General features: G+C 38.2%; 1 protein-coding gene and 1 long non-coding RNA gene across 4 annotated transcripts in view; one reads left to right on the top strand and one right to left on the bottom strand.

Annotated features, from left to right (window-relative positions):
• Positions 1-1,381, top strand: part of LOC129358957 (uncharacterized) — a 51,720-nt gene extending 50,339 nt beyond the window's left edge. Inside the window, exon 5 of the long non-coding RNA XR_008605852.1 lies at positions 1,292-1,381. This is a non-coding gene — a long non-coding RNA (uncharacterized LOC129358957). The remainder of the gene's footprint in view (positions 1-1,291) is intronic.
• The window catches only part of tiam1b (TIAM Rac1 associated GEF 1b), a 48,081-nt gene extending 21,307 nt beyond the window's left edge, over positions 1-26,774 (bottom strand). The window contains exons 1-6 of one of the 3 annotated variants that reach the window (XM_055028193.1): positions 26,656-26,774; positions 6,364-6,450; positions 5,361-6,276; positions 3,236-3,695; positions 2,069-2,241; positions 1,190-1,414 (exon numbers count right to left, since the gene is read on the bottom strand). In XM_055028193.1, coding sequence (XP_054884168.1) covers positions 1,190-1,414; positions 2,069-2,241; positions 3,236-3,695; positions 5,361-6,266 — 1,764 coding nt within the window. In that variant the 5' untranslated portion in view covers positions 6,267-6,276; positions 6,364-6,450; positions 26,656-26,774. Of the gene's footprint in view, positions 1-1,189; positions 1,415-2,068; positions 2,242-3,235; positions 3,696-5,360; positions 6,277-6,363; positions 6,451-16,134; positions 16,239-26,086; positions 26,515-26,655 lie in introns of those variants that run through there. The other 2 variants (XM_055028195.1, XM_055028194.1) reach the window with 2 other exon arrangements.
• Between the last annotated feature and the right edge of the window lie 735 nt (positions 26,775-27,509).

Here is a 27,509-nt window from a genome sequence, read left to right as displayed (position 1 = left end):
GAGAAACAATGCTGCGCATTCCACTGGCAGATAGAAGCAGGAAGAGTTTCAGTTTTTTAAGGACCAGTCCTATATCCATTCAGCTCTGCAAACTTTCCAACCCGACGCTGCCAAGCAGAGCAGCTCCAACCAGGCAGTCCCTGACTGACCGAACAAAGGCCATTTGATGTCCCCTCTCTGTAAGCAATCCTATTAGACACAATGTGAGCTTCTCAATTATTGGAGAATGGAGCTCTGTTCAGCAGTGCCAACAGCATACAAAGTTCAGAAAAAGTATGTGTGCAGCACCACCAGCTGTTCAGACAATAACTCTGAAAATATTTAGCTCGTCTCTCTCTCTGCATGCAACTCTTCTTCCCTGCCCCACTTGTTGTGTCATGATAAATCTCTCCAGCACTGATTGGGAAACAACTACCAAAATACTCAAATTGATAATGCACTTTCTTCCTCTTCTTTTACGTTAGATTGAATGCAGCTTTTACTGAAATGTCATCCAGTATGGTGTTACTTGGAAACTTTAACATTCACAATCATGACACTTATAAAAAGTTTGAGAACTACCATTCATGTGATCCATCATTATCACTGATGGATCCATTTAAGATGTAAAACACTGTTTTCTCATTAAACAGCGTTTTATGAGTAAACACTTCATGAAAGAAGTGGAACATTATTTAAACCTAATTTTAACCTAAAAAATGTTATCACTTGTGTTTTAGTCAACATACATTAACATCAACAAAATAAACCTTTTCTACTTTTAAGTATTTCGAAAACAATAGAAGTGAATCAAAACATATTTAGCATTTTTAATAATAAACCTGTTATTTTGTTTTTGTTGCAACTCTAATACACCCTTTCAGTTTAAATCAGTTAAATCCAAAATGATAGCGTGGTAAATATAAAGTTATTTCTTTTGGAAACATTTGTTTCACATATTAAGTAACAAAAAGGGGGGGAAATTTCATTGTTCCATACTTATATAACACTCTCATCTTTTTTGGCATCATCAAAAGAAATAAATTATATTTCAAACAGAAACTGTCATGTCATTAACAGCTACAAATCTCAAAGTGATTGTAAAAGCTTGACCTAGATATAATGAAGGATTTGAGAACAGAAAAGTTCAACACATCAACCGATGGGATAAAACCCAACAATCCGGCAGAGTGAGGGGTATGAAACCTACTTGATCCAGGATTGTCTTCCTCTTCTTGGTGTCAGTGACGGCAGACAGTTGCATCTCTCCCATCTTTTTCATCTTTTCATCCATGTCGATCTTCTGCTCCAGCTTCTTGATCTCAGCACGCAGCAGCCTAACGGTGTCTTCTCTGTGATGCTGCCGAGCGACGGCGGTGGCGCATGCTGAGTGGATGGCTGTGATCCAGTTTTCTAGCTCTGTCTGGCTGCAAGTCTTCACGGAGGCAGAAAGTAGAAGTTTAGAGGTTAAATGTGTTGACATGCAACTTCTTGCAAAAGTATTCATGTTCCTTTTATTTATTTTTGTATATTTTTAGTCACGTTAAAACCATGAAGGTTGATTTTTGTGATAAATCAAAGTTCAGCACATCAGTTGAACAAGTGTGTAAACTGTAAGTGAAACTCTACATTTTAAAAAACATAATAAAACAACCAATTTTCCTTTTGGAAGTGTATGCATTTATTATTTGTCCAAATGTGTCATTTCTGTTGCATCCTCAGATGTTTGTTAGACAACAATGGTTAACCAACAGCATCATGAAAGCCGGAGGACACAGCAGACGAATTAGGAACAAAGTTGTGGAGCTGTCTGAATGTCTCGAGCTTTCAAATCTCACAGATGTCCAGTCAATGACTCTGAAAGGAATGACACAACTGCAAACCTAATATGATGTCAGTTGTCTTAATTAAACTGACATTCTGAGTAAGAAGAGTGTTAATCATAGAAGTAGCCAAGACACAGATTTGATGAAAATCTGAGTAAAGCTCAGATTTTGATTTGTTAATGTTTATGGAAACAATAATTATTTAAATATGTTGAACCTTCATTTTTCAATGGCTACCTGGTGACACAGAAACATTTTCTTACCTGGAAAAGGTATGCATCCCCCAAGGAATTGCTGAGGCAGAACACAAAGTCCTTTTTGGGGTGCTCAGGCACAGCCTGGACGATACTGTTCTCCACCCATATGGCATGCTTGGGAATACTGTTGTTGTCTATCCCTGACCGGCCATCAGTTTCATAAAAGAAGAGCGTGCAGCCTGGAAAACCAAAAACTTGTTTTTAAGAAGCATACTTGCTGGTTCCAGTCTTCATTTTCCATGAAAGCCTAAATCGCTTCAGCAATTTACTTCTGCTCTCCAGTGGCCAAGATTAAGAAGTGCAGCAGTGCTGACTTGGACAAGGCCATGATTTTTGTTTTAAAATACTGTCAAGCAACACAAAGGTAAAACTGCAAGTTTATATGAAGTGCTATTCATATATAATGCATATAATGCACCTTACCTGTACCAAGGTACGCAAAGGTTTTAAGTCAGATGTGTTATTATTAATACATCATTTAAACCAGAAGTTTACATACACTATGTAAAAAGGAAAGTACAGCTTGGCTACGATTTCTACATGTGTGACTGTGCAACTTTTACCTCTTCAAACTATTAAGCACAATTATAAAGCCAATGTCCAACCATCACACTGTTCAGTTAGGAAGATGGGTTCTGTGTCAAAGAAATGGATGTCTAAAATGTGCATTTCAATCACAGAACAACAGCTAAATGATTCATAAAGATGCTGGCTGAAGGGCCATTCACCAACTAAGAAGCCATTTTTACTCCAAAAGTATAGTTTGCAAAGACACTCAGTGACCAATAATGACCATTTTTACATTGGCAAGAATGAAGCAGAAACTGGTAAGTCTCAGGAGTGACAAGTCCAAACAATTTGTGGTTATAAGTGATTGGAACTGAAAAGTTGTGTGAGTGTAAACAAGGTGGCCTATGAAACCTTCCCATTACTAAAACTAGTGTCTTCATTGAAAGATATCCAGAACATTTGACCCAACTGAGGCAGCTTTAAGCTATTCAAACAAATAGAGAAATAATTTGAGAAATTCAAATCTAAGACAGAAAAAAATTTGTACTGATTCAATGTCTAAAGAATGGAGAATAAAAACGGATGTAAACCTATGGTCTTGGTTATAATTTTAGAGTTATTTCGTAATATGTGATGCTAATGCTGCACTGTGGTTGAACTTACCTTTTAGGGAAACCCAGTAAGTCTTCCACTTGCGTCTTGTGGCAGATTCAACTTTCTTGTTCTTTTTGTGCACAAGGAAGTTCTTTACAGCAAGTTTTCCGGCTTTACGGACCATCCCCTGGACGACACTTAGCAACAGATCAGACTGGTAGGCGGAGCTCATGGTGCTCTGCTCATCGCTAAGGGCGGAGCCTGCTTCCTCCAAGCTCTCTGTCTGGCAGGAACTCATTTGGAGTTCTTGACGGAAGTTCTCGTACACACCCTGCACACCTTCGCTGGCGCCACCTCCGCCACTGCTGCTGCCGCTGTCACTGCCAACAAACACGTTCCGCCCGTGCATGGAGCAGACAGAGAAGGACGCCGACATCGTCTTGTAGCGTCGAGGTTGGTGCACCGCCTCAACCATCACCCCGTCGATCCCGCTGTCTTCATATTCACTGCCATCTCCGGCCGTGACATCCTGGAAGATGAAACAAGGCAGGTGAGACAGCATGGCAACCGCCTGTTCTTCATCACCAGGAACACAGGCAGGAAACAATAAGAAATCATGAACGATAACGCAGCAATATCTCCAGATACAGAACAGACTTGCTTGAAAAGTAAACAAGTTTTAAAAGACCATAGACTATCATAAGCTAAAGATGGCTCTAGAAAGTCTAATGCCCAGATTCTGCTTAAAATTAATGAACAGCAAGAATTCTTCTGCATGAATACGGCCTGCCCTCCCTGTGGCACCAAAAGGTCTGCTGTCTCCTCCTCACAGGGCCAAAGGCTCCTGGGAGATAAAAGGGGATACACAGAGCCTGGTATCTCCATCTGGTCACATGACCTAATCAGGCGCGCTGGAGCTCCATTCAGCAAAGCTGACGGTATCCTGTCATGATAGGGGCCACCGCACACGTTTTACTGTTACACTCTAGCACAGGCCTTCCCTCATTATCATAACAAAGGCCCTGGGCATTTCTAACACAGTCACTAAATCTGTGCTCCCTTCTCTCCAGTCTCCTTTCCCAGGAAAAAAAAAATAAAAAAATGGTTTCATCAGAGGTGAAATGCAGAAACTTTGTGGGGTGGGTTCAAAACAAGAAATTCTCAGGGTCAATGAGGATTATTAATATTCATCAAAAATAAAATGATGCCATGTGTTGTCTTGACTATAACTGTGGTCATTAACAGTTTTTGTTTTGCTTTAATTAGCAAATTATGACAAAGTATTTTCTTTCTTAGAAATTTAGCTAACTTTATTTGTATTTTATTTTTACTTTATTTTAGATGCTGCTAAATGTTGATATTAAAGACAACCAGAGTAAGAACAAAACACAATTTTAAAATTATTTCATTAAGTAGGCTAAAAATGTATCCATATTAACGTGATCCCAGTAAATGTCTCCTATACATAGTAACTTGTTCATCCTTTAACAGCAACAACTGTCATCAAGTATTTGAGATTGGTAATCTTTTACGTCACTGTGGAGGAATTTCGTCCAACTATTCTTCATTTTGACTACGGCACTCCAAAAGTGTTCATTGGGGTTTTGTTGAGTCATTCAGAGGTGGGCTTGGTGGATTGGATCATTGAATTACTAGATGACAAACCCTATAATTATGGCAGGTAGCATTGATTCTGAAGAAGCAAAGTAGCCCCAGACCATCACACTACCACCACCACTTTTGACAATCACTACTTTATTTTTCTGAAAATTGCCACAATCACAGGAGATAAACATGTGGAAAAGTTTCACTGTTGTCTCTTTTGTCCACAGAATATTTTACTAAAGTCTTTGGGATCATTAAGATGTTTTTTTTTTAACCTTTGTGGTCCAAAAGAATAAAGAATTAAGACAGTTGTGGTTTATTCTATATTTTTGCTTGAGTAGACAATTACAACTGCAATATTAAGTATGCTAAAGGAACACATGTACCTTTTCCATTCTAGGAAAATGTAAAGGTCATGTGACATTTTTTGTAAATACCTTGATGCGACGACACCTTGCTGTGTTTACCTAAGCATATCCTATTATGAACAGTTGTTTCATATTTCATGAATCCACGTTGTATTTCAGAAATGATAAGCCAAATATTAAAGCTGTGAAAGGTGAACTCACAGATGAAGCAAAGGTCTCACCTGGATGGTCTGTGCTCTCCGGCCCTGCATACTCTTGCACATTGTGGCTTGGAGGTTGCTCAGGCCTTCAGACAGGCAGTGGGAACGTCGGCAGGGAAGAGTGTACGCGCCGTATGAAGTCCCATCCTCCTCTGATGGTGACAGCCTCTTACCGTCCTCTCCCTCTCCCACAGATCTGTTGGTGTCTTGCCACTTGGCATAGCGGCCGTGGGTTCTGGAGGCTGGGCTGGTGTCACTGTACAGTTCATCCAGTGAGTTTGCTCTGTCGGCGGAGTCTGTTGGGCTGAACTGCATGTGGCCTTCACAGTCAGGGAAGTCTCTCTCATTAGCCATGTCGATGATCTCCTCGGTGCTGGTTAAATTATCTTGACTGACATCAGACAGGGAAAATTCTAGACTGTCATCTCGCCAGGTGTCTGCAGATTTTGATCTCTTTTTGAAGCTGATTGTCTCTTTGGAGCACTCTAAGGTCTGCTGAATATACTTAACCTCATTTGTGTACACTTCCTCATCCTGCGTCTCTTCCGCAGTGGGACCAGGTAGGGTTATGTGCATTGTATTCATATGCACTGAGGGATTGGCCAGATCATTATGAAAGGATATAGGGCGCAAACTCATTGCCACACGATCCACCCAAATGGGGCTTCCAAAGTCAGGGAAGTTGTTTGTTTCATTGAATGGTTCCAAACCATTGTCAGCTAGGGACTGTGGGATGCTGGGGGTGCTACTTGACCGAGTGCTTGTCTCAGAGTTTCTGTGCTCCATTTTTCCTGATGAAGCATGCCGAGAACGCCTTGACTGTTTGTTGGAAATGCGTAGAGACCGAGACATGTGCTTCCGTGACAAATAGCCACGTCCAGTACTGTAGAGGGCATGTTCCCCGTTTTGGCTCTCAGTATTCCCCATGATTTAGAGTCTAAATAGAAAAGAGATACATTTATTTTGTGCTCTATTTACACATCAAACTAAGAGACATGGAAACCGTTCAACATTTTTGGCATACCTGCAGAACTTTAATGATTTTTCTGGCATCTTGTCACCGAATCTTCAGACGACTTGAGACCTCAGCAGCTGTCAGGTCCACAAAACCCTGAAAAAATACAAATTCATGTTTGTTTTTGAAGAAAACATTCTTTATTTTATTTTAGTAAGTAAAACAAATTCATAGAAACATTAGAAGAAATGCAAATTATACAAAACTAAAAGAATTGTAGTTCAGAAAAAGAACAAAGGAGGCGGATTGTCACGAGTGAACTTACTGTAAGGAACAACAGAACAGGTAAATTGTTTCCAGTCAGGTGTAAAATTACAAAATATCTTGATTTAATTAAACACTAATTTTATTGAATTTTACACTCCTAAACTTATCTTCCCATATTTTTATACTCATGTACAGGAAACACTGTACATGAGTGTTTCTAAGTGAAGAAGAATCATTGGTGGCACATCACCTCTCACCTCCATTCTCCATTTAAATTACCATTGGGTTCTTTGTAAATAACCCAGTGCAACTGTAACAATAGTTTAAAGGTTCATAAAATAGAAAATGCACAAATTGTGTCAATTTGAGGTTTTTCAAGGTGGCAGTTTCTCAAACTAGCCATTAGCTTCACCCCAAAAGCCCATTTACTCTGGATTTATCCTAAATAAAGACTTCTATTGCAGATAAGCAGTTGCCTTACTTATAATGTTTTGATGCAAATGTCAGCAAAAATCCTAATTATATCTTTCAGCCAATGAAAGCAAAAATATAAATATAAGAAGTGATGTCTGCATGTAACCTGCTACACTTCCTAGGAGATAATAAGGGGTCATTCATTTCAATGAGGGTAAAGCAAAAGCAACTTCAACCGCTTTATTCAGCTAACTAACCTTTTACTATCTGATCAAGTTTTGGTTATATTAACCAGCTAAAACTTCTTATTAAACTGCAACTATATGGTAGAGTCAACCTCTTTTAAAATACACCAGAGAGTGCAGTGACAGGCTGAGTGAACATGAGTTATTTAAAGCTGAAGTGAACCAACGTGTTGTTCAATTACCATTTGTTCTCAGAAGCTACCCCCTGCTGTATAGAGGGACTGCAGGCAGGAGGAGGGTTTTCACCAGACCACTTATTCAGACTCCATCCACCGTCCTCAAGGCAGGACAACTCCCTCTGTTTTAAACCCAGAGTCCATCAGCAGATGGGAGTGAAGATTACTCAGGGATGTAGCTCTTATCCTCCCTTCATGTTTCTTTCTCTAGCTTTAGGTCTCTTTATGGGTTGGAGTGTTTTAGTATGAAATGTGTGTAGCTGATGTATGTAAGTAAAAAAAAAAAAAAAAAAAAAAAACTGCTGCTGCATGCACTCAAGCTTGCAGTGATGGGAGTGTTACATAAACTCTTGCTGACCTTGTTTTTCTACCTTGTTGCACCCATTTCTCTCTTAATTATGTTCTCTGATCACCACTGACATGGACTGCAATGGATAATGTTTTAGATTATTAATGTAATCCTCCTCCTTTTATATAATTCACAGGAAAACAAACAAACAGGAACAAACACAAAGTGTAAGTGCCTGCAACATTACCCTCTGTGCTACATCAGGGCTGTACCATTTCCTGCCACAATTTCTTCATATTTTATTTGTTTGAATGTTAAAAATTAATGGTTCTGCAGATGTCATCTGAGTAGAGAAAAAGAATGTATTTTAGACCTGAAGTCCAAATCTGTGTCTGTATATGAAGGTTCAGCTACATGAAGAGGATCCCTAAAACTGTGAAATTGTTCAAGAATTAATGCTGCACCAAGATTTATTCGCTTGATAACAAGTTCAACAGCAAACTGCACACACATGTTTTTTCTTGTGGCACAGTACAATTTGTTGTAGCTTACTAGTGAGTGTATTTATGAGAAAGCAGAACTTATTCAAATGTCAACAGAACATTCACTGATCACTGTCCCAGATATTCTCCTATAAAAAGATAGTACAGTTCTCTACAAAGGCTTTTTTTTGGCAACAAAACCCACGACAACTGTGCATGACTGAACCTGCCTGCCTCTTTAACCCGACATAATTTGCAACATATGAGTGCTTTTGCTTTTTCAGCCTGGATCCACAAATTAAGGTAACAATTTTAAGACACAGAAAAACATAAATCTGGGATAACAATATCTCTCTGACTTACTAACCTGCAATAGAAAACAAGTAGAGTATTGTTCCAATTTTTTCTAACTCGACTTTCCAATCCCCTTTATTACAATTTACACACACAGTACTTGTGTGTGTAAACTGTGTAGTTGTAACACTATTAAAAAAAACACTCCAAATTAAAAAAGGTTTCCACAGTGCAAGGGCAAACCAAACTAGACAGGAATAGATCTGTTTCTCTTCTTGACTCTACCCAGCACAGAAGAAATGTAGCCACTAGTGAGAATGTCAATCATTCCACATTGATGCATGTGCAGGGAAAGCATGATGCCACTGGGATTGTTGGACACTGATCCTGGTCAGTTCAGCTGCGTGTCATAAATCCTCATAGGGGCTCATCAGCATAACTGTGCTCTCCACAGAAAACAGGCTTTAGTCGCATCACAAACTGCTACCCCTGTCTTGGAAAAACAAAGTACACGTGAACATTTATGGATTTTGCTTAAAGCTTCATTGGTGCCCTGGGACTTTTAAGTTTCCTAAACATGAGGTAAACAGTGATTCGCCTCTCATTTCAGTGTAGGTACAGAGAATAGCTTGACTCATAATTTGCTTCTGTAACAATCCAAAAATAGGAACATAACCACAAGACTTTTTTTAATGCATCTACATAACAGCAACAAAACCACTTCTAGGAAAGTAGAGATTGAACAAAGCTACCACCTATTTGGGAAGGGGTAAATACACGGAAAGGATTATGCTGCCTTTAGGTAGGCAAAAAATATACATGTATCTGTACCTTATTTAACTATAAAAAATTTTTTTTAGGTGTAAAATCTTGCAAAAAGACAACGTTGGTAGTACTGCTGAGTTCAAATTCTGGCCTGGGGTCTTTGCGCATAGATTTTGTATGTTCTCTCTGTGCATGCAGGCGTTCTCTCAGGGTACTTTGATTTCCTCCCACAGATACAAAACATCAATATTAGGTTAATTGGTCCCTCTAAATTGTGTCCAGGTGTGAGTATGTAAGTGGTTGTTAGTTATGTAAATTTTTGTGTTTCAGGTTAAAACTTTCTTGTTTAAAAATAAATACACTTCGCACTGGAAGCTTGTTGCATTTGTTAGGTGTTGTTCAAATCGAACCTACTTTTCATACATCAACTAAAGCTGTTTGGAGTCTGAGCTGCAGCCTTAAGGTTTTTTGCTTGCAGTTTCTCAGGATGCTGCCCTTCAGTGGGAGCTTTCTGGGACATTCACGCTTTGGAGTATTGCCAACTCTCGTAAATGCTGTATCCACAGAAATCATTCTCTGCAGAACGGGTGCCTCTGAATTGTCTTGGACTGGCTTTATAATCCATAGTGATTCTCCAGGATCAATACTGAAGTGCTTTTCAAATGCGTTTTGTGAAACTGAATGCTAAAGATCAGCAAACTACAACAACATCCGGTCGCACTTAATAATAATTAAGTAAATCGATGCATCTAGTAAGCTGCTCCCAGCTTCTAATTAACCTCATAATTAAATACACTGCTTTTCCATAACAGCTTAAGTTTTTGTTAAATAAGTGCTTAAGTAGCTTTCCATTTGGAATTATCTTTATGCATTCCCTGGTAACACCACGAGTTGTATGATGTCCTTATAAATAAAACATTTTCTAAACACTGGCCTGAGGGAAGGGGGTGTCATTATGTCAGGTCTAAGCTATGTGAAGGGTAGATTTAAGGTCCCTTTGTAGCAAAACAACACTTAAAGGCACATATTATGACTGAGAAATTCCTAGGCTTGCTGGAACAGGAAGAGGAAACTGTCAAAACCCCCATTTAACTTTGTTCCTTAGACACTCGGGGACCCAAAGCCAACTCACTTTTATCTTCTGAGAATGCCCCCAGGGGCAAAATCGGATCTACCAACAGCTAAAACTGAACAAAGATTCTTCAAGTCATCAACTTTAAATATGCAGTCTAAATAGTTTAGCCACAAAGCCTATAAAAGATAAAATGTCATAAAAAGGCGACAAAAAAAAAAAAGATGTTTGCAGGGACGAGAGACGTGCCTGACGCCATCTATGCTGTTGAAAAGAATCCATTGGGCTCACTAGTGACAAGCTGAAACACAAAACCCTGTAATCTAAACACAGCAGGCTCTTAAGATAATAACACAGGTATGTATACAGAACAGGGGTGGGGTTGGCAAATTAGGGCTGCACTGAAGATGCATCATATTTTTTAGCTAGTAAACTCACATCCGTATGTTTGCAGGAATAAGTCCCAAATAGCAAACATATGGCTGCTTTTTTTCAATCGGTTGTTGTTTACCTGCATATAAAACTTTAATCCTAGTATTGTTTAGGCACAACAGTCCTATTCTGACAATAATTTTCCCACCCTCCTTTTATTTTATATTGTCTTTATTTAAACGGAAATCAATTTTTTTCTATATTTCTTTTTTTTTGCATTCTGATCATACTTACAATATAGAACTATACAGTTAAAACCAGAAGTTCACATCTTTTTTTCCTCACTATCTGAAGTTGAACCAGAGCAAACGTCTCCTGTTAGGCCAGTTAGAATTATCCAAATTATTCCTATTTATTAAGGTCCAAAATAATGACAGAACAAGTTGTGGCTATTGATGGCTGCCTGCTCAGTGTTGGGGCCAGTGGGGTCTGAGCTCTGTGGGGTGTTATCCACTAAGCTGACAAGTGACCATCTGGAGCGTCAGTGAATGTCTGGCTGTGTTGTATATGGTGTGGTACTCCAATAGCTCAGTCAGAACCTGTTAATACCGTTCTCCCCCGATTTAACAATAGTAAAATCTGTGGTGTCATTAATTAAATATTAAAAAACCTGTGTCATATATTATGATGATACTGTACATATAAATGTACGTTAATCAAGTAAACCACATTTGCTGGTTTAAAATTAATAGCAGGTTTTAGGATTTACAATGATAATAATGCCATTATACATATTGCACTGTATAAAAATTTAGATGCAATAGTTTTCACTGGATAATCACTGGAGATAAAGACTTCCTGTGTATCTTTTTGGACACATTGTTACATTTTAACAACTTGAAAGGATGACACGTTGCACTTGCAATGTATATTTGACTACATCTTATTTCAAAATGTACTGAGATATTTATCATTTATGTTAGCAAGTCCTAGTGAAATGCATTCTATAGTAATTCATTACAGACTGATGTTTCCAAGCATTTCTTTCCAGGAGTTGTGATGATTTTCTGCTTGCAGCCAACAAAACATGACATTTAAGATTAGACTATTGAATCAGAGTAATATAAATGATTTTATATACAGAAATGTAGGCTGAAGGAAAAGTATATTTATTACCTGCTGAAATGTTTTCCTTTTAAAAGGCCAAACCAACTGGCATCATCGGAACATGTTTTCTCGTCATTAGGTTAGAAACTGTGCTTTTTTTTTTTTTTACATCATTTTCCACCAATAACGTCCCATTGAAGCAATTGTTTCCATCTTCTTTTTGGAAAACTTGAATGCGTTCCATTTTTTATTTTATTTTTTTTTTTTGCTGCAGCTTATAAATAGAAACATAGTGCCCCTTTAAAAAGGCTGCAGACCCCTGTTTTAGACCAAAGAAAAAAGTTCTGCTCCGAACAAACACACTGGGATGAAGAAACTGAACAGCAAGATAAATTACATAATTCCTTTTTGTCAATTAGTTTGTTTTTACTTTCAGGAACACCGCGTGAGTTGTTAAAGGTGGTGTACACATGTTTGTGTAAAGCACCGCGTGTTGTTCTTCCATCCGAGCCCATCAGAGTCTGGAACCAACACCAACATAAAGTCATTTCATACAGGAAAGAGTAACTACTTTACATTGCTTTACAATGTTAAAGCTTTTGCGCGCCTTTACATTGCTCTCAAAAGCTAGATGATAGCGTGGCTGTTAGCAGGTTTTTAGAGCAGTGTAAAAAAAGGTCCTGTGTTCTTTAAAGTGACATGGAGTCCCATGCAGAGCTGCAGCTGTTGTTAAAACAGCCTAATGACATCTTGGTCCCGACCAGTGTTTCCTCTAGAGTATCCCTGCATGCAGAGGTCACTACTATCCCTGGCAAAAATATGAAACCACCACATTGCAGGATGTCCATTCAGCTGTTTTACTTTGTACTTAAAAAGAGCAAGTATGACATTTTTGTTTGACAACTCAACATTCTGGTTTTGTAAATCTAAAAAATAAAAAAAGACTAGTGATCAACTTTTTTCAGATAAAAGTAGAAGGAAGTGTAATTTTGCAATTGAGTTAGAAGTTTAAAAATAGAGCTCTTCTGTTTTGCAACTCCACAATTTTCAGGCAAAACAATGCAAAGAATAATTTTTGTACTTTACATTAGAATAAGTAACATCATTAATGTAGAAACTTAATGCAAGACAAAAAAAAATGTAGGAATTCATAAATACTTAAAAAATGGAATGAAGAAACGCTAATATCGTCTGTTCTTGATATTTAACATTTCACTTCAGTATCGGAGGTGCCAGTTCCAGGCTGTCTTCTCCACTGAGCTGCTGCTCAAATGCCAACTCCAACACACAGACTCACAGTTTCTCATTGACAGCTTTTCAAAGCACCTCAACAGCTGCAAGTTGAAAGCAGTCATAAACCACTAGACCTCAGACCAGCATTAGGTTCCAATATTAGTACCTTCTCATGTTTATTATTTTGCCAGGGAGGAAATTTGCATTTTTGAATCATGAAGGCGCCAGAGGAATTTTTGGTAAACAGTCAACTATCTTGTCTTTCAGTAAACAAATATTCATATGCAAATCAGAAAAAGAAAAAAAAAACATTTAAATCTGCAGTCTAACAGAATGAAACCAGTGACGATGTAGGAAATAAAAGGGTCTCATTTTCCTGTTTACATTAATATTGTGAAACAATGCCCCATGTCATAAATGACTGAGACTGGCTTCATCTGAAAAAGGTTTGGATGGAAATATTAATGAGAGTGGAGCCAGATGCATAAAATGTGAGATTTGAGACATAAACTGATCTCTCAGGACAAATACGCAACTTCAACATATAACACTAATCTCAAAAGAGAGAGAAAGAGTCAGGATGTTTTTTCTACCTGGAGTTTATCAGGATTTCCAAAAAATAAATATTTATATATTTCATCATTAGGTCCTGAGTCCTTTTCAGACTCAGATGTTTAAAAACAATCGAAGAGGGAAGAAGCTATGGAATATTAACACGAGGTTAATATGACATCTGTTCTTGATAGACGTCATACGCAGACTACAATTTTAGCAATGCTAGCTGCGCTAACAGAATTTGACATGTCCATCTCTATAGATCTTCTAAATTTGTATGCCAAAATATTTCCAAAAGGTCTAAGATTAAAGTGTAATCAAAACAATGGAACAATACTTTCCATAAGATTCATTCATGCTCTTCCCTTGGGCATTTGCAAAAAGCCAAACATCAGATTCCAGGTCAGTAAACGGAGAAAAACCATTCATGCTTTCAGTCTGAGTGTATTTCCTTTTAAACTTCACTATAACTACATGCTCCACTCAAAATCACAACTGGGTCAACGTCAATGTTCATATTTATGATTCCAATATTAATGAGCAGGGAATTCATGTTCCAGGTTGTTTTACAAATAGAAACTAGAGACAGAATAGATCTATTCCTGTAAGATGCTGCAGTGGGAAAAAATGCTTCTGTCAGTTCCCTTCCTCATAGTGAATGCAAAAATCACTTTTCAAAAGTAAAAAAAATCCGCAAAAAATAATTGTGCTATCTTTTAATTCCTGCATAACGTCTCCAGCTCAACATCAAGGCGATATGTTCCATGTTCAACATCTGTAAACTATCTTTCTAAATCCCATGAAGTTGTCTTCAGCACACCTCAACAATAATTTGCCTCCCAGCTTTCTGCTGTGATGCACTGTTCCACAGAGCAGAAACAAACAAGATCTCGGCACACATGACTGCACAAAGCAAGGTAGAAAATGAGTCAATTTCCTCTGCAACTCTGTTTACAGTTCCTATAACAGTCCTCTTTACTAAACTGCATGACTCGACGTCAGCGCTTCCCCGTATGTTACCACTTTATGAAGGTTAATACAAGCATAAAGGAAATAAACAGCTAAAAATAAGTGTGTTAACAAATCTGCATGCATGTGAAATAACATTGACTGTTACACTGTGTAGAGAGAGATGTCTGCATAGTGGCTGTGATCTTGCATTCTGCTTCATATGGTCAAAGCGTTACAAGCTTAGTTCTGAGAGACCACATGATCCTGACAAATGCTTGTGGCTTGTAAAGCTACAATATAGCCTTTGTTTAACTGTACAGAGGCTTTCCAAAGCTTAAGACTGTACAAGCAAGCTCCTCCACACGTTTGCCTTTTCTGGAGACAATTGTTGAAAGAGAATAAAAGATAATTACATTTTCTGCATATTATTTTTGAGTACAAAGCTTTTCTTTTTCTTTCTTTTTGACAGAAGATCTGTTTCAATATTAAGGTAGCGCTAGTTGATTCAGAAGCACTGTTAAGATTTACAACCCAGGCCGTCAGAATATGACCTCCTGTCCTGCTGAGCCTTGAAAGGCACATACATTACCATAACTATGACAGCAGATGACCATTTCTCGCCCTTCTCCCCACCGCAGGAGTCACAGCGCCTTTTAAGCACAATGCTCTGATTTTAAATGAACTCGGACATCATGAAGTCTGCAGCTACCCCCCTCCAGGATGTGCTCTGGGGATTCTCTCTGACTTTGACCACCTCTCACATTTGCAATTCATCATTTGTCTTTCTCAGCATCACAAAACCACCAGTCCCAGCACCAGCAACTGCTTTGTCATTGCAATTACAAAGACGGGCTGCATTGTTAGTTTCCTGTAGGAATAGAGCGCAATTAAATATAGGTAATATTTTTTGCTTTCTACTGGCGTTCTACAGGTATAAAATGGTGGAAAACGAAGGTCCCTTTCCTACGTCACACATTAAGCTGGGCCTGAAACGCCTTCTTTACACATTGGGTCCCCATGTAAAAGCACAGATGAGGAATGGGAGGTTGTAACTGATACACGGTGGATACGCGTCTCGACTGGCAATGACACCAGGCACAGAGTCAAATTGCCATGTATGTGTGAAAAAGGGGGTGGAACGCGCAGCACACCTCTCTAACCAGCAACACTTTTGTCAGTCGCAATTTTAGCTCGCGTCTGTAAAAACACAACGATTCGGCTGTGAGCGCCTCTGTTTGGTCTGTGAGAATAACCAAACAGAAACAGCTGTGGTGTCACAACGACATCCATTTACACCTAGAATGTTTAAGGAGTGTTTGAAATGGACTGAGATTTTTTAAGACCTCAAAATATGGTCACAAAATAGAATTTATGAATATATATATATAAAATAAAGTAAAAAGTAGAAAACGCAAACCAAATACAAAACGGTGAAGAAAGCAGCTGGATGAATCTGCTTGAACAAAACTGTCAACTTGCATTTTAAAACCTTAACCTGCATATTCAACACAAACTCAACATGAATCACCTGTGGAGAGTTTTTTTTTTTTTCTCTCTATTTGGAGCACAAAAAGTGTTTCGAAAAGCCAAACAATAACCAGAGATCGTAACGACTTACCTTATTATGTAAAACTAGGTGTTGTTTTGTTTTCTGCCACACAGAGCAGTGAAGTCAATTGGAAACTAAGTTTAAGATCCTCTGCAGTGAATTCCCAGCAGAATGACTACTATTTGCACAGAGGAGTTGGAAAACCCAAGGAGGGAAAGAGGGGGAGTGACTCTTTATTAGCCACCCACCCCCCAAACACACTCCAGCTGATCCTTTCCTCCCTCTCTTATTCTATAATTTCATCTCCATAAACTACAAATCTATTGCCAGCAGGAATGCTCGTTCTCTCCCTCTATAATTTCCCTCTAAAGGAAATGTGATATTTACAAACTGCTGACTTTTAAATGGTGAAAATTGGGGCTTTGTTAGTTTTTCAGAATAACTCAAAAAATAAGCTAGACTTTATGGCCAAAACTATAAATCTGCCTTTGCTTGCACATGAACCTGAATGACATCCCATTCTGTAGGATTAATATTTTGCTGGCCAACCCATTTGCAACAATGACAGCTTCAGCTTTCAAGCCCAAGATACGCTGCTCGCATCCAACTCTTCAAGTTCTGATGCGTTTTCCCCGACCCACAGGCTTCGGCTCAAGAGTCTCTATGGACTGATGGACTTGCAGGATTGAGTATTCACACGAGAGAACATGCCGGAAATCCCGCCAGCACAACAGTAAACACAAAATGCTCAAACAAGCTCAAAGAAGATTGCCATTTCATGCTTTCATTTATTTTCTGTACTTCTGAGCTTCTACTATGGGTATGTACATTACTTTTTTGCTAGTAAAATATTTAGTTTGTATTTTTCCACAAAGTGGATGTTTTACTTTTTCATTGTGTCTCACTTCCCATTTCACTTATTACATTACCATCAAATTGCCTCATAGTTCTAACCAAGGTAGACATGGAGGCTATTTTGGTCAGACATTTGGAGACACAGTCACAGGGAATTGCTAGCGGTCTGTGAGGCCCCATTAACTTTAATGTGTTCTAATTGCTTATTTTGGTCGAATCAGATGCCAAGTTGGATCTGGTGCGTCTTGCTCTTTATTGTCAGTTTTATTGTAAAAACAATCCATTTTGACTACAGCTTATAAGCCTGTTAGTTCAAATCATGTTTGAAAAGGAAGAAACCTTTTGGATGAGAAGTAAAATGTGGAGAATTAAGAAAAGAAATCGAGTTGCTTTATACTTAAGCCGTAGCGTAGAGGAAGGAAATTAGGTAATTAAAATATTATTCCTCTCTTACTTCAAAAAAAGGGTTTTAAACTTAACTTAAAGCTTTCTGCCACTCAATAAACGACCAAACTAACTTCACCAGATAAAGTCACATGTTGGAAGCAACTGCGTAGCGTGTTTTTGTGACACTTTCTTTGCCAGAAAATATAATAAAAATTTCACTTCAAGATTTTGTTGCACCCCAAGAAAGTAATCCTGATTTGACATCCTTTCTTAAGGTTCAAGAATAGGCTTGGTAAAACTTGATTCTGGAAGATGAAAAACGCTACTCTGTTGTCATGTATAATTCTGAAGACTTAGGCAACCCAGTGGACGACATGAGAAGAGCACAGCACATCTTGTATGGTAATCACGTCAGCTCTGACGCAGGTTTTTTTTTTTATGTAATAGAACTGCAGAGGACACAGCAGAGAAAAAAAAATAGATGGGGGGAAATGTAACAGTGAGGGGAACATATCGCATGCTTAACAGCAGCCTGCATCATGTGCCCCAGAAAACAGTTTGGCATACACACCGAGCAGTGAAACATGCCCCCCAAGCAAGTGTGTGTGAGAAACCTCCAGCCAAGGAGGAAAGACAACAAAAACGATGAGATTATGTGTCTTCTGTTCAAACTGAGAAGTTGGAAATTTTGACTTCTAAGTTGAAAGATAAGTCCAGTTTAAAGCTCTAAAGACAAAATTCTGACTTGAAAAGTCTGGGTTCCCTGGCTAATGCTGAGATCACCCCTGTCATGGTTCTGTGGTTCTGTGTACTTGACCTCCACTAAATCAGTAGAAAGCCCAAAAAGCTGATTTTGGACATGTGGATCTATTGCCCTGGATACGACTGAGGCTGTGCCGGGCAAACAATTCTTCCAAAACCGCTGTGCCTCATCACTTCTTTGTCTAGTCTTCATCTTAAATTTGTATTTTATTTGGAAATAGGACATAAAAACTGATTTTAAAAAATGATGTAGGCCCTATTTTTGTTTTCTAGAGAAAGGGGGGGTTGAAGCAATAGCAAAGTTGGCATTGACACCATATTCCCCTATAATCTAGTCAACATGTATGTTTTATTTGGGGAAAAAAAACAAGAAAAATATTTTCCATAAGATTTCATTAAATGGTTTCCAGAGAAACCATAACAATATTGTTGTGACTGACCGTTTCGTTTACATGTCACCAGAGTCACCAAAAAGTGGAACTTTTTGGTAGAAACCCACATTAAAGTGAGAAGTATTCTGCAGGTGTGAAAGCGACCATTCGCAGAACGCACAGCTGCAGGATGACATTAACGTTCAAAGGACGCACGAGATTTGACCACGTGCTAAAATCCCAGTGCCATCTAGTGCCCTGGCATGGCAACTACAGCTGGTTCCAGGTGGCTTTGCAGTCTCATCTAAAGATGGGTGAAGCGCTGTCTAAATGTGACACTTGTTCCCAATCAACATCAGAAGATACCAGCAGTTTTCACCCAGCAAACGTATGTAAACAAAGTATAAAGCATTTATTTGATTCTGGACTACAGCTGCAAATGCAAATGTCCATGTCAGTTTGGCAAAATATTGTTATTCTGGACAAGCTTTGAATTTAATAATTTAAGTAAAATAATAATCAAAACATACAAGACTGATTTTCCATTCTGAGCCAACCTTCACGTGGCTCTGAAGGTTTTGACCCTGAAAAAATAACTGAAATGCCCTCATAAAGACAAAGGTGCCCTGTTCAGAAAGGGCTTATATGAGATGAAGCTCTGAGCAAGATTCCACCAAACTAGGGTCAGGACATTTCAAAAATACAAATTATACAAAAACATCCCTATTGATACTTTCATACTTTTTAATTAGCATTAAAATGGGTATCTTGTGATCTTAAAAAGGACTTGGAAGCACATGATAAAGCATAAAAAATGTTGGTTAATACATTCTATAACCTAACCCCATGCACCTCTCCTTTAACAAACAGAACATTGATTGAAATAAAAATGTATGAATGATATGGGTTAACGCTGATGCCTTGTTGACTGTCACCACCGGCATTTCAGAAATGTAGATTACTTGTGTGAAGCTCAGCTAAACATAAAACTGCTTATGTCACTATTGACAGAAGGCTAAACACTCAGTCTGAAACTGATGTAGCTGAACATCCAACGCATTGATTGCTCTGGAGCAATTTGACAGGTGATGCTACAAATACAGATGTTTAATATTTTACATCACTGGTACTGTCCAAGGACCCAGATGCATCAAGCTCTTTAATAAATCGCCATTTAATGCATTTGCAGGCAAGTAAATCAAATGATTTCCACTCCCATCATTGCTAATGAATAGATGCAGACAGTCAACATAGGTTCCCTCTAAGTGCTTGTTTCTTTCATCAATTTTTCTTAAAGGGATGAGGAAATCTTTAAAGTCTGGTTCTGTTAAAATGTTATATACTCTGTGTAAGATAAATATCTTACACAGAGTAAATAACTCTCTTGGCATTTTTATTCAGTGTGAGTCCAGAGTATTTGATCCACAAGGTTGAAGCTAACGGCTTAACAGAACGGTCCAAGACCAAAGGGGATTTTATCATCTTAAAACAACAACACAATAAATAATAAGTTATCAGCTTTACGCTGAGTTTTGACATAAAAAATGATTTACATGCAGCACTTGTGGTATTCTTGTGAGAAAGGGGCAACATTTTTGCTTTTTACTTTTACATCATACAGCTCTGACTATTTGATAGTTTCTATTCTCAGGGAGTGTGTCACACAGGAAGAACATTGTGGATGTACTCCCTTCAAAATCCAACTCCCAAGTAACAAATCTTTGACTTCTGTGTAAATCAATACCCAATACCAACATACCAATGAGTTATGGGTTCATAAAATACAACACAATGTTTTTGAGATTGGCCTTGTTTTAAAATTACAGAGGTCCACTTTGGTCTTGGTCCCATTTGGACAAGATGTAATCTCCATCTATCAGTCTTTATAATCTCCACAGAAAGAGTGAAATATAAGGGTGCAGTGAAAATTTCTATTTTACAAAATTTTACTGGATGCATCTCAGTTTTGCATAACCGCAAAGGTTGAATTGCAAGCTTGTATGCGTCAAGCAGTCTTTATATCAAGATTTGTGTCCCAGATAATAAAAGGGTACACATATCTCCAGGACAAGTTTTACGGCAATGACCTTCAAACAACATAAAAATGACAGAGATATTCTGAATATCCAGAAGATACACAATTGGGAGTATAAAAATGTATTTGAAAACCCTAAGACCAACCGTTTTAAATAATTCAATAATTCAACTTTTTTTCTTAGATTAAGGTCACTTACATTCAGAATTATTTTACATGAATCCTAACTTGTGTGCTGTCTTTAAAGTAAGACAGCACACAAAAATGTCTAACTATGACTGCTGAGACTTTTTTAATGCCATTTTTTGGGTTACTGTGTAGGAATCTGACACATAAATTATTACTTTTTTGTTCTCTGGAAAGGCTGTTAATACCACTAGATGTGGTAAAAGGCAGCAGAGTTCAAGCCTTACTAAAGACAGCAAAGCCCATGTCCAACTGGCTAAATCACAGTCCTGTTGCCCAAAAGAGCTTGAATAAAGGTCAGTTAATAAATAGCCACAGCGTTTTATCATAACAACTGTGCATAGGCCACTTGATGCAATATTATTCAAAATGATGTAGATGTAATATCAAATTCTTTATTACTTACTATTAATTTGAAGGCCATGCAGTAAATACAAACAATGCTGATCGCAAACAAGTTTTATTTCAGTTCATAAGGTCACAATAATCTTACAAAATGCATGTTAGAATTATTACCTAAAGGCCATCACCAACAATAGGATGACAATTCAGTTCTACAAGTGGTGGGGGAAAATAAAATCCATTAGAATGAAAGTTCAAATGTTTTTTTTATTTTCCACACATCCTTCTCTTTCACATCGCCCTCTTCCACACCTATATTCCTCAGAGGAAAGAGATGGTCCATTGTACCAAACAGCACCCTGCACAACTGATACGTGAAAAAAGAAAAATGTAAGCGCTGTGCAAGGCATGAAAGAAGTAACCAGTGCAGGGTAGAGATCATTAGCGGATGATCCAGTGGTCTCCAGCTGAGAGTGGAATCTCAAGAGTCAACATCAAAGAGGACGGTATGGGAGAGGAAAATAATTTAGAGTTCAGAGAGAAAAAAGCTCAGATTCATTGGACAAGACTGAGCCCATACTAGCATAGGTGGCTGCTCTCCAGAGTTACTTATGAGGGAAGCTTTGAATATATTAAAGTGCAACTTCGCAAGCGGCTTCATTTCGTCAGCTATATGCTGAGTTAGTTACACAAAACACTTCACCCATAATTTACCTTAAGTGAATCTGAAACAGGAGAAAATAGATACATTAAGTATTTCTATACCACAGTGTTGGAATAGGACTGGATTAGGATGTTTTAAACTGCCCTAAATGTATCATTACTTATTATACTTCCTATTTAATGAAACACATTAATTATTCTTTCAAAATGTTTATATAATCAGAGTTTCTTCAACTTAAGACAACCGAGTAGGTCATCTGTCATCTTTCCACGAAAACAAGTTTAAACGGGTTGTTTTTTCAGACAAGGTGTTCTGTTTCAGAAATACTCAAGAGATCGATTCGTCAAGGACAGGATCAGATGAGCATAAAAATCTGAATGTTCACACACCCTGAAGGTTTAGAAGTACAAAAACTCTGTTTTCTTGCTCTCAAGTCATTGCTGCAGCAGGATGTTACATTTGGTAAACGGGATGTTAAGCAATATTTGCTCCAAAGTTTCTAAATTAATGTGAATTGAATCCATTGATCTTGTGATGGAAACAATATCCACCAGGTTTAGTTCAATTAGCTTTGATGCTGACTTGCATCCACCAAATAGACACTTAAAATGAAATGTTCTAAAGAGAAATTATTCAAAGTATGCTACTTTAATAATAGTTTAGCTCCTAGTCAACCCAAAAATACTTAGAATGAATTTACTGCAGTTAGCCTAACTCCAGTCTCCACAAAGTGACTCATAGTCTCAGCAGTTTTGTGCACTTACTATCCATTATTCATCCTGGAACTACAAGACTGGATCAGCCATGTGAAGCTGAAGACCATCACCATGCGCAATTTTGACAGCAGCGTCTGCGTTTTTGCTCCCGGCTTCAGAATAGGTGAAACTGAGATGTGATGAGATTTCTGAACAATTATTTATCCCCATAAAGAAATATGAGGGTGTTTGGGGATAAGTACTTGAGTCCAATATATGGTTAATTTCCAATAGCAGCCCACAGTAATTTATCAAAATACTGTTAGAGCTCTTTAAAACTGGCTTTAAAGCTCAAAATACAACTCAATCCTTGTTTCTTTCAAGAATGTGCTACTTTTTTTTCACACTTTGATTATAATTTCTGGCTGAATAATTCATGATGAGCCAAGCTGGAGGATCAAAGAGCTGCAAATGCATTTACTTTAGTACTACTTTTGGATCGTATGTTGCTTTCTCAACTTTTTTTGCGAACATTAAATGCATACATCAAAGTCGTGCTGTTATGCAGAAATCGTTGGCCTCTGGAAACCATCTGGAAACGAATCTTGCCAAGCCATCTATCAGATAATGTTGACAGTCAGCACATTACCATTCCATAATCTAAAATATGATGCAAGATAACATCTTCTTAGAAAAATAAAGACTTTATATTAAGCAATATCTGTGCTATGAAGAAGGGGAGTTTCCAATGTTTAGCAGTGAAAGCATAAAAAAACAAACCCATTTAACCTTGGGCATACACTGTAAGACTGAATGCAGGGAATTCCTTTCATTAAACTGCAGAAAAGAGAGCAGCACATCAGAGATATGTACTAACAAAGACATATATCCTGTCAGGCAAAACGAGGAGAGGTTGAGCTCTTCTCTGTTAGAGAACACAGCTTAGATGCCAGCAGAACAGTATTGGAAAGCTTTCATATTTGTCATCAAAAACACAGCTAGACAAAATGTGATCATGTGCTAAACATGAAAGAAAACGGTTGTTGTGTTGACATACGAAAACACAACAAAAGGTAACAGGTCTTCAAGGAAAGAATTTTAAACAGACAGTGAAGTTCATTCAAAATGTAATGGCACCCTAATGCGACTTATTTGGAATCAGGATGTAAATAATTCATTTAGTTAGAAAATCTTATTCGTTATAGAGTGTGATCTTAAAAAAATATCACATATGGAATGATTAATAACAATAATAAATCAAATATTTCTTTTTTTGTTAAATCTATGAGAATAAAAATAACAAAACACTCATAAGGCTCAAAGTGTATGCTTGGTCCAATAGATGAATATTTGCAAAGTATTGACATAAATATCTATAACAAAAATGTAAATCACAATGTAAGAGGTTTCATTGTAAATAAGGAATAATTAGGCTCTTTGGATTGCAGCTTTAAAAAAAATTGGATATTTGTTTTTGTGGGTAACTGTTGGTGTGCAATTTATTAATTTTCCAAATTTGACTATCTATATTTTGTGCAACTCAAATATTTCCAAATAGCTAAATCAATATCTGTCGTAACAGAGTGTAAAAGAATATTGATGCCTTTATTTCAGCCAGCAACAGGTGGGAGAGGGGTAGGGCTGTATCATTCTGAGCTCCATATAAACAGAGGAAACTGTGATCAATCATGCATGTTCTCTGGCATCACATTAAAAACACTTTCAATTGTAAACTGTATGGCAAAGTAGATTTTGACTGAAGCCAGTCAATGCCTAATGCAAGCTAACAATATGAAGAGTAATATTCTTCTAAAGCTTGTGGAAACTATGGGAAACAGAAACCAAAATATTCAATTGAATTGATGTTATCACAGTATGCTTTATTTATTATTCACTTGGCATAAAATATATCAGAATGTGGTTAATATGTACTTTGCAAATGAAAGAAGAGTTATGCACCAGTGGGATGGAAATGAATTATTCACAAGAGCCCTTACGAGGATTAGATTATGCACATATCAAGAAAATACTGTTTTGGTAGCACATACATGAAGCACAAAGTCACAGATTGTCTGAAAAGCTGACAAATTACCATATGAATGTGCAGACATTCTTTTGTGAGCAGACAGTTGGTCGAACATTGAAGATCCTTTAGAGTTACAGCGTATGAATGCAAGCCAGAGAAGAGCAAAACTGGCTGCTGCTCAACCACACAAATGGGGACAAACAGAAGGTCAGCTCTCTGAACAGGCATGTCACACAGACGGGTTTATGTTACCACCTTTAGGACACGTCCCTGAACACTGAGGTCATTCTGCATGGGGGGTCTGTCTCACTTTTCCACTTTCAAATGCCGACTGCTTTTGTTCAACCTTGCATGAATTCTGAAACCACAATTTTGTATTATTACTTCTTGAGTAACTAGAAATGCCCTACAATTTGAATTGGTAAAATGTAAAAAGCATAGATGCACATCAAGCAAAAGGCCAATCTAACCTTCTGCTTTTTAACCAAATATTTGTAAGACCATATTAACTTAACAAAATCTCCCACCAGGGTAGAAATATTTGAAATATGCGAGTTATTCACGTAAAACAACATTAATTTAGCTTTAAATGCACTTTTTAGGGTACCTGTGTCTGCATCACCTGAAACGTAGTTTGAAACATGTCAATATTTCAGAATAGAACAGAGTAAAGAATAGTATAATCTGTAAAACTAACCATTAGTCCCAAGATAATTAATATAAAATGAAAATAAAAGGGGGCTTAATATTGAGCCTTGGGAGACTCTTTTTAAAATTCTCTAAGGAACTGAAGTGTATTTACAGGGAAAACTTGAATTCTTGCCTCTTCATTAGAGGCAACGTCCCTGAATGTACAACATCTCACTGAACAGATCGACATTCAGGGCAGCATATTGCTGCTCCGACACCAACGCACCAATAATGTACTTTATCAGAAATGTATCTTCATTCATAATAAAAATCTGGGAATAGTAGAGAATTTGTATAGGATGATGATCACCATCTCAGGGGCTCCACTCTTTAAAAAGCCAGTACATAAAATATATTACATATCACATTATTATAAAACTTGGAAACAAAGTATTTCCCCCAAACAATACGGAAATATCTGATGTGTCACCTCTGTTAAGCTTTGAGTGTTTAAGTTGAATTGTACTACTGACAGAAGAGGCACTGCTGCAACAACCAATTCTATTCACTTTTCAAGTATGCCTGCAACTAAAACAGCATTCTTGATCATTCTGGAGGAGAGACACTGCATTCTGCAACAGATTTAAAACACTACCCTGAATTTGTGGGTCACTGTGGTGGCTCACCATAAATGCTTGTGTTGGCTCACCACAAATACAAGCTGCTGACAGAGAAACTGCCCCCCAGCAATGAGTGAGGTTGTCTTCAGTGCAAAAGCTGTATTTCTCTTAGCAGACTTAACTGCATGGCAGTAACAGAAAAAATGCATTAAAGCTGCTCCTAAACAGACTTGTGATGAACAAATATCATTATTAGACTGCATTCTGCTGAAATAGCTCACAACATGATGTGGAGCACAACTCTGTCATCTCCAGAAAAAAAAAAAAAAAACAATGAGAAGAGGATACCGCAAAGAGCGGATTGTGACGCTGCAACAATGCATGACACCATAAGGTCACTGGAGTAAAGCAACAGCCCCGGTGACAGACCACCTTCCACATGACTCACCTGTATTTACGCATTTTCAATACGGGCAGCACCGGGTTAACAGCAAAGCAACAAGAAACGCGCTAAAAAGCCAAATAATAAAGACCAAGCCAGCATTTTCCCGCAATAGATCATGAGAGGTGGAAGATGGTTTGGCGACCTGAACGGAATTAATGCTGCCTGCCCTGCATCTCCAGCAAATGCTCTCCAATCATGCAGCAGAATTGATATTCATATGTCTGGACATGCATGCGTTAAACCTGACGTGTCTCGCCATTCGGGCACATGCCCGCTGTTGCCCCCCCAAAACAACCAACGGTGACTGGATCGGCCTCATTGGACGCCAAACGCTGCGCACCCTGAGGGTGAAAGGCGCATCCTGTCGGCTTGCCCACTGGACCGCACCGCATCGCACTTCAGTGCGCCAGCGTCTCGCCTCCAGTAAACTTGTACTGAGTGACGCGCTCATGCGTGCACGCGGCGATGGGACTACGCAGACGCATGATCGGACTGTTACCGGGCTTATGTTTTCCTCCCTCTCATTAATAAAGGACAGCGTACTTCCCGGTCCCCCTCACATGTTGACGTACCTGTCTTCACCTCCTCTGGGACATGGCTGCCTTTTTCCAGACGCTGAAATATTCATTCTCCCTCATGCCGGTTTGATCTGCGGGTCTGAATGCCGCCGCCGCCGCTCCTCCAAGGTCTGTGTGCGTCCACGGACCATGCGTGTTGTTTCCACATCATTGAGAGGGGCGGAGCCCACGACCCTTGGAGACGGCGCGCAACTGGATCATGACAATGCCACTTACTTACTCTTTGAGCCAATCAGATGCCAGTCCAGGCAAATCACCTACTGCTGTTTGCGTCCCTTTAGGTCTGGGTATGTTTTTCCAAGATGAAAGTGCAACATTTCTGCTTTTGAAAATTCTGAAAAAAAAAGGTTGATTCAAATTTATATTAGTGCCGGGTCCATGCGTCCTTTCAGTTCCTAATTTTATAAACGCAACAGGAAATTTGACAGTGAAGATAAAAGAGGGGAAAAGCTGATTCATCACAACCCCATGTTACTGGCCGCCTGTGCAAAACGGAGATCACAGTTTCAAAATGTAATAATGCTCAAGTTCATCTCCTTAAATCTTAATATTACCAGAGATTAAAATGACGCCAGTAATTCAAATTAAAAAGAACAACTTATACAGATGTTTTCCACAAAATTATATATTTTATTTTGACTTCTGAGGTAATTTTGCTCAGTAAATTTAAGGTTAGGGAAGAAAAAGGATAAACAAGCAATATCCATGTTGAGAGGAATGTCCTGAAAACAACTCTTGAAGAACTAAAGACAATACACCATTTGGGGATGCCTGCAAAACTTTTCTTAATGTGTTTAGTTTCACAGTATTTTTAAGGCAGATATTCAACTGTATGTGTACTTGAAAGT

This window comes from Poeciliopsis prolifica, unplaced genomic scaffold, assembly GCF_027474105.1.
Source record: "Poeciliopsis prolifica strain line A6 unplaced genomic scaffold, Auburn_PproV2 SCAFFOLD004, whole genome shotgun sequence".
NCBI classification, from domain to species: domain Eukaryota; kingdom Metazoa; phylum Chordata; class Actinopteri; order Cyprinodontiformes; family Poeciliidae; genus Poeciliopsis; species Poeciliopsis prolifica.
Note: the sequence above shows the minus strand (reverse complement) of the source record. Positions and strands in the feature narration are given on the sequence as shown.